This window comes from Mixophyes fleayi, chromosome 11 (genome assembly GCF_038048845.1).
Source record: "Mixophyes fleayi isolate aMixFle1 chromosome 11, aMixFle1.hap1, whole genome shotgun sequence".
NCBI classification, from domain to species: domain Eukaryota; kingdom Metazoa; phylum Chordata; class Amphibia; order Anura; family Limnodynastidae; genus Mixophyes; species Mixophyes fleayi.
In genome coordinates this window covers 30,812,676-30,825,303 of record NC_134412.1, presented here as the reverse complement: position 1 = coordinate 30,825,303, position 12,628 = coordinate 30,812,676, and the positions used below count along the sequence as shown (strand labels likewise).

Here is a 12,628-nt window from a genome sequence, read left to right as displayed (position 1 = left end):
ACTGTCTAAAAGTGATTTCAGGGCAAGAATAGTTTACCAGGGCATCATCTCCTTAAAGTCCTCCTGAGTTAATTAGCTATGTTTAAAGTAAGTCTTTGATCTGCTCTCATTGCATGTAGGACACCCAGATTGGAGGTTGGGCCTCCCAGGGATTTAAGAACATTAGCATTCTACCTAATGCCTCTTCTAGACCAGGCTGCCAGAGCAAGAGAGATATGGAATAACAACAGAAGAGGATTTGATCATTACAGGGGGAGGTGACATTAGAAACACAGCAAATCAGATTTTAAAATCCTTTGAATGTCATTTGTCAACTAAGAAGGACAACTTGAGCATAGGAAGACAGAGAGGCAGTCAAAAAGGGACTGAATTTCCAGCTTCCACAAAGTGGTATATTCTTGGGATAAAAATGAAATATTTCACACTTTTTGTGGTGGTGTATACTGTCCTGGTACATATTAGCTTGGGCGAATATCCTCTTCCAAAATTTGTCTGCACCCCAATGCCTCTAGATATGGACTGCCAGCCAAACATGCAGCGACATAGCCCAGGTAGTGGGGGGCACTGGGCGGGCATGCAGGAAGAAGCCAAAGAAACCATACTACATCTGCGTGAGACAGTGGTTCACCAGAAGGAAACAATCTTAGACCAGAGGGAGACAATCCGAGAGCTGACTGTGAAACTTAGCCGTTGTGAAGGCTACCCTCACAGCAGGGGACACGAAGAAAGTAATGGTCATTCTTCTGAGCATGGACAAGAGAGGGAACATGGACATGAAGAAAGCATTGTGCATGAAAGGGAGCATGGATACAAAAGGGAACATGGCCATGAGTATGAAGAGGGGCACGACAGAGAGCATGGACGCAAAAGGGAACATGGCCATGAGTATGAAGAGGGGCACGACAGAGAACATGGACACAAAAGGGAACATGGCCATGAGCATGAAGAGGGGCACGACAGAGAGCATGGACACAAAAGGGAACATGGCCATGAGTATGAAGAGGGGCATGAAAGAGAACATGGTCATGAATGGGAACATGGTCATGAGAGAGAACATGTACCTAAGAGAGAACATGGACATGAATGGGAAGAGAGGCATGAAAGAGACTATGGACACGAGAGAGAACATGGTCATGAACGAGACCATGGGCATGAGCGAGAGCACCCTCATGGTTATGAAGATACCCATGGACATATCAGAGATCATGAATACCATCATCTCACCCACCGGGAGTACAGGGAACAACCAGAGCATGATGTCTATCGCAAGTCAAGTGCTCCACCAAACACAATGGAAGACCCCCCAGAGGTCACACCATCTGGAATTCCTCAGATGGAAAGAATGCTGGAGTCACTGAAGGACAGGTTGGAACATCTACAGGTACCCATACTTTTAATGCATTTACATTTTTAAACTAAAGCAAGACTCTATTGTTCAAACTGTATTACAGCAAACAACTTAAATTATTTTTGTTTATAGCGTATAAGTGAACACAACTTTTATCTGAGCTGTGCATGTTCAGTTTATCATGGTTAGGCAGCCTGTTATAACAAAGATTGCAAAGCAACTGCATCCCAGAGGCAGGTTATAGCTTAACCCGGATTTTTTTCTTTTGTTAATACAGGTATCAGTGTATTACTTGAGATTCAGGGGTATATTTACTAAACTACATGTTTGAAAAAGTGGAGATGTTGCCTATAGCAACCAATCAGATTGTAGCTGTCATTTATTTACTACATTCTACAAAATGACAGCTAGAATCTGACTTGTTGATATAGACAACATCTCCACTTTTTCAAACCCGCTGTTTAGTAAATATACCCCTCAGGGTGATACTACGTAGATTTTATGTGACTACACATGCTCATTACTTAATTTATCCATAGTGTAAATAAATACTATAGCATATCTTTGAGAGTATGTTATTGACATTGCAACTTTTCTGTAGGTTAGATGAGCTTTAACAAGCTTGTATAACTCTGGCTGTAATCACATCTCATGTAAGTGTTTCTGCCATAAAGTATTAATATCTGCTGTTGAACTATTTTTTTCGCTCATTACAGTGTTTCCCCTTTATAAATGCAATGAAAATGTTCTTTGTATTCTCAGTACCCTTGGAATTTTTACAGTAGATAGTTTTCATTGACAAAGTAGTTTCATTGACAAGTTTTCATAGACAAAGTAATGATAGGAGTATTATATTCAAGACTAAACTGATTGAGGCCAATGATAGTTTTACAGTACCTCAATAATAGTTCGTCAGAGCATAAGTATATAAGTAAAAATAAGTAAATTGAACTTTGGATCCACAAGTTTTGGCATAAACAAAATGTTTCTAGCCCAATTTAAATACATTAAAATGTGGATTTATTGTTTGGCACAACTTTTTTTTATTATGTGGTTTAAACCAAACAAAAATATTTTCACACATGCTAAGGTAGAAACTAGAAAGTAATTCAAGGCTAGCATATTCCAAAGATTGCAAAAGAACAGACTGTAGATGGGCTTTGTCCAGTTAAACATTAGCTAAGATGTGCTATTAAAACTAAGCAAACTGCAAGCATTGCCATAACAATTTCTCTATATACATAGACATGGTGACATAAGTGAAAATTCCTAAGGGGCGGATTCTATTATCCAGTAGCTTATTTTGAACGCCGCTGAGCTATTATAATGCCCTGAGTCTGAATCTTTTCACTTTATGCTTGGAACGTGTAGCTTGTTCTAAAAAAAATGAGTGGGAGGACCAATCACAAGTCACAATCTCTGAAAAAACTAGTTGAAAAATCGCTTGAAAAAATAGTGCACAAATATCTGCTCAAAATATGGTGCAGTAACCCAAGCAGCCCATCATATTTCTAGTGCAGTTTAGAAAAATGTCTAAATGGTTGCTAGGGATTACAAATCCTTTTTTTTCAGCTATCTATGCACCAGTTTTTATAAGCGCCCCCAATATATTTGACATTGTCTGCCTTAAAAACACCCCTTCAATGAAGAGCGGTATTGAAAGTGCATCCCAGTGGGACATTCCACCCAACTGCACTGCAACCGGACAAAGTCATTCCCCTTAATTTCGGTGGGAGGATTGCCCATCACTTAAATTGGGACAGTTGTGAGGTAAGACTGCATATGCCTTTGTTATGCTGCTGAGCACAGATTTCCATTTTAGACTCCAAATCGCTCTTTCATATTTTCCCCAACAAGTTTGCATCTGGTAAGACATAGAGAACAATGACACACAACTTTACATCATATCATTATGCGTTCTAGCAAGTTCCCGAAGCTTTGTCAATTTGGTAGCTTTGGTATTTGCAGATTGAACTAGTAACTGCTTTATCTAAAGCATTATGTCATTAATTAAAATTTAGTTGTCTTTAAATAACAGGTCTTTAGAAGTTGTTTATATACAATATTATGCTTAATTCCTCTAACAGGCTCTTAGTAATATACATGGTGGTGACAGGATGTCTCACTGGTCAGATGAATACGGGAAATGCTAAAACAATTACTGTAAAACATTTTCATTGTCAGGAGAGTTTTTACTGTACAGTTGCATCAAGTCAGAGAGAGATTATCATGATTGACAGCCCCAGGGATTGATTTTTTTAAAGCACATAACTGGCCACAGTTTGCAAATTTGTGTTTGAGTTCATCTACCGCCATCATCCATCCATGTATTTTTTAAATTCTCCTTACCTGATTGGCTGGAAAAAAATAGAAACACAGATCAGACAATATTTGTTTGCCTTAATAAATCAGCCCTTAGCATTGTAAAACTGATATATATCAGCACATTTATCACATTTGAATGCACATATTTATAGATATAGTGTATTTGTCTGCATGCGTTTAGTATAGCTTTACAGGAGATAAATCATCAAATCAATGTTAGAAAATAAGTTTATTTATTAAAGAGAAAACAATTTCATATTTTAAATAACAAAACTCTACTTTCTACAAAAAAAAATTAGATAAAGCAGTGTTTTGCTGGCTACTTTATCCTAATTAGGGCTCATGGAGTTGAGCATCTAAAATAAGATTGGTAGAATCTGTGCAGACTAAGTGCACATGTAGACAAGTGTTGTCTAGACAGCTACTTCTACACTGACAGATGGACAGTGGCCTCAAACTGCACAGTCCTGCATTCTAAACTATCCACATCTGCATCAGACCCTATAGTGGTCACTCTCTCTTGCTTTCAGGAAATCATGGGAACATAGCTTGTTATTGCGCGTCTGTGGTCACATAGCAACCTGCGATGCACGATAATGATCTTATCAAAATTGATGGGATTATTATTGGACTTGTGGGTAAACACAGACAGAAGATTAACGCTTCTGGCCTGTGCGTGCCATTTATTCCTAAACAGGCCCTAGTGATGGAGGAACTGGTCTGAGCACCATGCGATTGAATCTCATTAAATTTATACGGAACATGTGTGGCAAGCTTGAGGCTGCAGCGTATTCTACAGTCTTACTTCAGCCCTATCACTCTGTTGCATGTATCAAATGTAATCTAAAGTATTAAATATATTCTAAATTAAAACAAAAAATAGGTAATAATGAATGCTGTGCTAATATGAACTATCGTCATTATTATGCCAAGTATGGCAGGGCCGTAAGTAAGGCTGTGCTACAGGGCGCAATGCTGAAGGGTGGCACAGTTTATGAATATTTTAGGTTAATTTAGTTAAAATTAAAGACTAGAAGGGCAGCAGTTTTCCTTTTTCCCCCAGGCGCTAAAATTCTAAGTTACAGCTCTGAAGTAGGGTGTTTATGTCTCCTTGTCAGTCACTGCAATTGGCTAAACTTCTTCATAAACAGCAATAGGAACACATGCATGATTCTGGAAGAACAGAAGGATGTTATGAAGGGACAATGACAACTATACCCAATTGTAAAGCGCTACGGAATTTGCTGGCGCTGTATGAAAACATGATGAGGTTGATGATATGGGCAGCACCGTGGCTTAGTGGTTAGCACTTCTGCCTCACATTGAGGTCATGAGTTTTATTCCCGACCATGGCCTTATCTGTGTGGAGTTTGTATGTTCGCCCTGTGTTGGCGTGGGTTTCTTCCGGGTGCTCGGGTTTCCTCCCACAATCCAAAAACATACTAGTAGGTTAATTGGCTGCTATAAAATTGACTCGTCTATCTGTGTGTATGTTAGAGAATTTAGACTGTAAGCTCCATTGGAGCAGGGACTGATGTGAGTGCGTTCTCTGTACAGCGCTGCGGAATTAGTGGCGCTATATAAATAAATGATGATGATGATGATGATATGAGCAACATGGGGCAATTTTCTTTCTAATAAAATAAGCTGAAAATGTAAACATTAAAATTGAAATACAATAATGTTATAAAGTAAAAAAAAATGTAATGCAGTGCTAAATACTGATACAAAGATTCTAAAAACTTCTTTCTCAGGCCATGTCATATAACCACATAACAAAATGTTAATGGGAATATTGCAAATATTTATTGGTATGGCTCTGGAATCCTGACAATGCACCCAACATCTATCTGTAAAAGGCTTATTAGTTGGGATAATTACATGACATTGATAAAATGCTGCAATGAGGACACTTATGTTAAGGAACAATTTTTAGATACTGTAACATGACAACTGTTTCCACTTCCGTTATGCTTAGAAAACTGTTTAAAGGGGAACTCTTTTGAAAATGTCTCTGAACTATATTGAACGTATTGTTTAATGGAACAATTTTGAATTGGTGTTTATAAACAGGAATGTAAAGCATTTGAAAAAGACATGCTTTTATGACCATTGATCTGCAGTAATAATGGTTCAACTGAGTATTGGCTATGCTACTCTTTATTGCAGTTCAAGAAAGATATTAGAGGCATCACTTGACTTGTTAGGTTTCTCAGTAAATGTGTCATTTTCCAAAAATGTTAGTATATATCTAAATACCCCTTTAAAGAAATGTTTTACACCCATAATATAACACTAAAATAAACATAAAAATACTGCATGTGTGTGAGAAAGGGGAAATTGTAGGTAAAATATATTTAATACTTAACTTTTTTATACAGGGTTAAAACAGCAAAACACTCTTACAAATATACCTGTTCATTAAATAAAATAGGCGTTGTGTACATTTTGTGATAATCTGCTACAAACAGCAGTTAAGCAGCCCATCGTAAGCACCTCTGTTGTTCTTTTTTCCAGGAAATATAATTTATCCATGCAAATTAGGTGCCTAAGGGGCTTATTCAATTGTTCTTCCGGCCGCCGGAAAAACGAGCGCTCTAAAACTATTACCGTTTATACGGTAATTACCCGCTGAATTTCATCTGAAATTCAGCGAGTAAACTACCGTATTACCGGTTTTTGCGCGCAACATTACCGTATAAACGGTAATAGTTTTAACGCGCTCGTTTTTCCGGCGGCCAGAGGAACAATTGAATACCCCCATGTGTCCTAGTTAGGCACAGAAGTGGAAAAATAACATTTGATTTTCCAGGATGAGATCATTTAATTCAGCATGTGGGGGTAGATATTGTTTTGTGGGGTTTTCCCTGGTTCATAGGTAGGCACATATCCTCACTAAAAGACTTGGGGCTAGATTTACTAAGCTGGGGGTTTGAAAAAGTGGGGATGTTGCCTATAGCAACCAATCAGATTCTAGCTTTCATTTATTTAGTACCTTCTACAAAATGAAAGCTAGATCTGATTGGTTGCTATAGGCAACATCCCCACTTTTTCAAGCCCGCAGCTTAGTAAATCTAGCCCTTGAATTCTCAAATTCTCGTATTGGTCAAAGGGGCCAGAATCTCAAAATTCTACGTATACTTTCAATGGAATACATTTTGCAGTTTCCATCTTGTACCCCCCAGTTTCATTTCTAGATGCACTTCAATCAATTTAATTGAAATCTTCAAAAACACAAAAGGCAAATGTAATAAAGACAGTCCTGATGTTCCCGCATATGGTTTTAAAGTGGAAATAGGTTGGATTTTGGATTTCCATTTTCACTGTTTCCACCATGTACTGTCACAACAATAAAGCAGATTCCTTATTGCCAGCTAAGGCTTGTACCGGAAGAAACAAAGGTGCGGAATATAATGGTTTTTGCCAGGGACTTCACACTGCCCCTTGGCATGACAAGCTCGTGCCACCAAGGTAAGAGAATAAAGGGTCAATTTGCCAGGCTCTTGTACATGGTCGGTTTGCAGAGTGGCAAAATGGAAGACAGATGGAGCGCCAGGACAAGCCAACGAACAGGAAGCAATTGCTGTACAGAATCTGAACGCAAAGAGGAATAACTACAGTCTGGGTCTGGTACACAAGGACCAGCAGCAAGGAGTGTTAAAGTGTCAAGGAACGCTGGTACAAAACGAATACAATACTCTGATAGGGTACTGTGCACAGAGGAGTGCTTATATAGTTTCTGGGAGGTTTCAAATAGGTACACTTGTCACGTTAGTGAGAATAAATTCCCTGTTCTCCCTTTCCCCGCCTGCTGCTATAGGAGAGCAAGGCAGCGGTGGGGAAAGGGAGAACAGATGCCAAGCACTGGTACCATCCAAGAGAAGGATGGGTGGAGAGTGCTAGACCCCGGACACGGGAGGTGATAGTCGCTCTCTGGGTCTGACTCATTACAATACCTAATGGCAAAAAATGGATCTGTCTGCGCTGACTAGTATTTTAGCTGCCTCTGTTTGCTAACATACAACCTATCTACGTATGTACCAATGAATTAACCTACAAACATATGCAAACAAATCTGGCGCTTATACTCTATAAAATCTCAAAAAGAGCACAAAAAAGGTAGTCCAAAATATATACGTATTTTTAGAGTCCCAAGAACAATGTCCTCAATGTTCATATGGTTCCAACAAGATTTGATCCCAAAAGGAGGGTATTGTGTATCCAGATATAGTTTTCCACCAATGTTCATACATATAAATAAGCAGAAAAAGATCGTGTTATTCTGTATTCACTTATATTTTACTACGATCAAAAAAACCTTATAATGCCCGTGTAGTATAAAAGGTATTTTAATTATCACCATGTGTGACCAGAAGTTCTCCACTGAAACAAATATGCACTTACACAGGAGGATATCTGTGATTCCAAAGATGGTAGTCATCTTGGAACCTGGAGCGCTACATCCGGGCCCTGTACAAGGCAGAGGTGCAGCGTGGGGATCTAAGTCCCAGAGTGGGTGAATAGCCTGTCAGGTTTTCTTCACCCGGGTCCCTGCTAAGCTTAGCCCGAATGCCTCGGCACAGACTGCAGAGATAGGGTCTACAAACAGGGTGCTCCCATTTCGGTGTCAGCTGTTTTGCAGAAACAGGTCTGGCCTAAATCACTGTCGCTTCTGGTGGCCGAACACATTAAGGTGATTTTTAAGTTTGAAATGAGGCGGTGACGAGGAGGACTGAGAGAGAACACGCTGATTTCCTGAGAGGAGAGGATTTCAAACCCAAGTGTTGGGAAGTATGCAGCGGTAACCAGCCGGCAACCCGACCTCTGGAGAGGGATAAAAAGGTTTCCCTACATGGGGTAAGAGTCCAACCTTATCAGGTTCAGCAGCGATTTCACTCAGATTATACCTCTTTACTTGTTTTTATATTGTGCTTAGAATAAATTTATTTTTATTATGGTAATGCACCATTTGGAGCACTTTTATTTTTCTTTTGAGCTTATACTCAAAGAATTATGTGGACTTAATTGAAGATCTACAAGTGTAATCCACTACCATCTTTGGAATCACAGATATCCTCCTGTGTAAGTGCATATTTGTTTCAGTGGAGAACTTCTGGTCACACATGGTGATAATTAAAATACCTTTTATACTACACGGGCATTATAAGGTTTTTTTGATCGTAGTAAAATATAAGTGAATACAGAATAACACAATCTTTTTCTGCTTATTTATATGTATGAACATTGGTGGAAAACTATATCTGGATACACAATACCCTCCTTTTGGGATCAAATCTTGTTGGAACCATATGAACATTGAGGACATTGTTCTTGGGACTCTAAAAATACGTATATATTTTGGACTACCTTTTTGTGCTCTTTTTGAGATTTTATAGAGTATAAGCGCCAGATTTGTTTGCATATGTTTGTAGGTCATTACAATACCTCCCTCTTAAGGGTGGACTCAGAACACTCAAGAAGAGGTTTGTTAAGAAACTTCTTTATGAAACAGCCTGAGAAGATGGGGAGCGTGAATGACTTGACCCAAGAATCCTGCTCTGGAATATATACTTTCCAATCCACAAGGAATTGGAAATACAGGAGTCAAGGAGTTCATTAACTTCATATTGACTTCATATTCTTCATGTTGTTGTACCAAGACAGAGGGTGGAGGAGGGCTGGCAGAAGAGACGTGGCTTACGCTTAAAAGTTTCAATATGGAAATAAGGAATATGTTTGGGACAATTAAAGAAGTAGGTAAATCCTATCCGAGCCACTAGACTATTTGTAGAATATTAAATAATCCAATACAGCAAAAGGTAAATTTCTTGCTTGGGATCCAAAGTTGGAGATTTGGGGTGGATAACCACACCTTGACTTATTTGGGTAATGGACATCTTCTTTTATCAGAAAAGGACTTATAACAACCAGAGGCTTTAAGTTCTCCTTAATCCAGATGTTTGAAAACTTTTATAGGCCCTTCCAAAGGTGGGATGAAAAAGAGCATGGGGACAAGAGGGCGGCAACCATATTAAATGAGGAAGGGGGCATGGAGGTAGCATTGTGAAAGTGATTATTATGGGCAAATTATGCCCAGGCCACTAAGTATACCAATCATCATGGTTAGCTGCAATATACAACCTCAGTTAGTGTTCGAAATCCTGATTATCCCTCTTGATCTGTCCACTTCATTGTGATGATATGATATGGAAAAGTTCAGCCGAATGTTGATGATTTTGCAGAAAGCCCTACAATATTTTGATACAGATTGCACACCTCGGCCAGATACGATACTGACAGTACAACTATGCTCATTAATAAAGAGACCAGCAGACATGAAAAAGGAAGACCTTTAATAGAAATGACATGGGCTGTCTTAGAAAAAAATCTACCACTATACAAATAGTGTTGTATCCCTTGCATGTACAGGGCCGGATTAAGGGAATGGAGGCCCCTGGGCTAAGGGGGCTTTCATTCCCCCGTGAGGCCCCCAATGTGAGCCGCCCGCCGCCCCCCGTCCGGCCCCCCAAGCGCTTACCTGTCAGTGCAGTCCTCCTTCCGCGGCACGCTGTAAGCTCCTTACTGAGGAGATCTCGCGAGAGTGAACTCTCGCGAGATCTCCTCAGTAAGCAGATTACTGAGCGCAGGGTACGGATGACTGCACTGACAGTGCTCAGCAGCATTGATCGGGCTGGGGGTGCCCCCGCCCCCAGACCGATCAATAATGTTGCTGAGGACTTTGAAGGGCCCCCTGGATGCCCGAGGCCCCTGGGCTATAGCCCAGTTAGACCTCGGGTTAATGTAGTAAAGCAGTATGAAGTCCAGAGATATATGGGACCAAGGTCTATCAAAGATAGGTAATGGAAGCAAAGTACCGAGAGGAGCCTGCAAGTGAATTTTGTGTTAAAGAAGACTTGCAAATAAAACCACTTCAAGTATTTCTGAAAATAAACAGACAAAGCTTGGGTCTCCAGCAGAGAGAGCCGATAAACACGACTCTAAGGAGGAGACTTGACTGGACAAATATCTATAGCGCAATCCCATTTGGGATGGGCCACCAACTTTTCTGCTTACTGTAGAGGCGTATTAAGAAGGTTAGAGATGCTGCACAGTGATGGAAAACAAGGGTAATTGAGGAAGAGGAACAACTTTTTGAAGACACTAGGAGTGGCAATGAGGCTCCACGATAATATTTGCATGTGTGCCAATCAACACTGGAGAATATAGGCAAAACCAGGAGAGACCCAGTTCATGGTCTCAGGAATGATGTAAAAGGAGATGACTTCCTGTTACGGTTCAGGTACCTTAGTCAGTATTTTTGCAGGCTTACCTAGGGCGGGGAGTCTAACGGCCTTCAGGTCTTCACCAAGAACCACCGCAAGGTAGGATGGATTTTGCTGCCGAAGAACCGCAGGTCGCGGCCCCCAAGTTAGCCTACTGACATAAGGGAGAAGGCTCTAAGTGATGGATAATCAACAGGCAATATGACAAGGTGATGCAAATACAGGCACTAACCGTGAATTCCAGGGTCTGAAGGTCTGAAGCGGCTTGGTGCACGGTATCTGTTGTATGCCTTAGCAGGAGATGAGTCCAGAGAAGTAGAAACGCAGCCGGGTCGGTACACAGGAGATCATCAGATATACGGTGCCAGAGGGAAATCCAGAGAGTAGCCAAGAACACAGCCGAGTCGGTACACGGAATAGTCAGTCCAAAACGCGGTGCCAGGGATATAGCCAAAGAATAGTCAGGTCACAGCCAGGTCGGTACACAGGAATCTGAAAGAAATATGGGAGCACACAGGGAGCAGGATCACAGGAGTCAGGTACACAGAGAGAGGTAGCCAGGAACAGGAAACACATTGCTCTGACACAGATAGCGTGTCAGAGCAGGTATAAGTAGTTTTTTTAATTCCCCACCCAGAGTCACATGACCCCTGCTGCGAGAATCCAAAAGTGCAGCGGCGCCAACCAACAGAGGAAGCGCTCACCGCTGAAGATGACAAGCTGCCAGACCCGACAGCGCAGCAGAGCGGGGAACAGGTAAGATCCTAACACTTCCCCATGTAAGTCTCCTACATGTAGGCACAGTGGTCCTTTTTGGAAATGATTAGTGGCATGTGCAATTTTGCTGTCATTAATGACTTTTCAAGGAAACTAGTGTTTTCAAAGCTTGAGTGGAAAGAGCCAGCTTGGAGGCCACAGATGTGATGAAATTGCCAAGCCGCACCTGAATCTAAGAAGGCAGAAAAGAATACTGAGCCAATGGGTTAATGCGGAGTGACAGTGGTTATAAAATTGGCACTGGAATAAGAAAAGGATTGTAGACAGATGAACCTAACATGGCCCCCCTAGAAGTAGATAGGCTTTGCTTTTCCTCGAACTTTGGAGTATGTCCCAAGCACGTGACGCGGCTTGGCAAAGACTATCATCATCATCATCATCATTTATTTATATAGCGCCAACATATTCCGTAGCGCTTTACAATTGGGGACAAACATAGTAAACTAATAAACAAACTGGGTAAAACGGACTAAGAGGTGAGAAGGCCCTGCTCGCAAGCTTACAATCTTTTGAACAATGGGAGTTTGACACATGAGGTTAAGTCTACATTTGCAGTCGGCTCAGCCAGACTGCAAAGGTAAAAGTTACTCATAAGCTAAATGATCCTGTCACACAACAATGTTGGTCAAGGGGTAGTTGTATAACGGGTGGTAAATCTTAAATCTTATCTACTGTTCTTCTGGAGAGAGCCAAGAACATCTCAGTTTCATGGGCTCTTCAGGAGGGGTGCCTGGAGCCTGGGAAAAAGGTATGAACTTGACAGTGGAGCAACGGAATTGTTCCTTTTGTTGTGAATGTACCCTGAAGGGGATATCTAGCAAATTGTAGATGTTAATGAGGTCATCCAAAAAAGATGGTAGCTCCCAAGAAGTCAATTTATCCTTGATATGGTCAG

The 12,628-nt window shown here is 40.7% G+C and overlaps 1 protein-coding gene across 1 annotated transcript in view; it reads left to right on the top strand.

Annotated features, from left to right (window-relative positions):
• The first annotated feature begins 209 nt into the window (after positions 1-209).
• Positions 210-12,628, top strand: part of LOC142107389 (neuronal pentraxin-2-like) — a 28,288-nt gene continuing 15,869 nt past the window's right edge. The window contains exon 1 of the mRNA XM_075190807.1: positions 210-1,381. Within this exon, the coding sequence (XP_075046908.1) occupies positions 410-1,381 (972 nt within the window). The 5' untranslated portion in view covers positions 210-409. The remainder of the gene's footprint in view (positions 1,382-12,628) is intronic.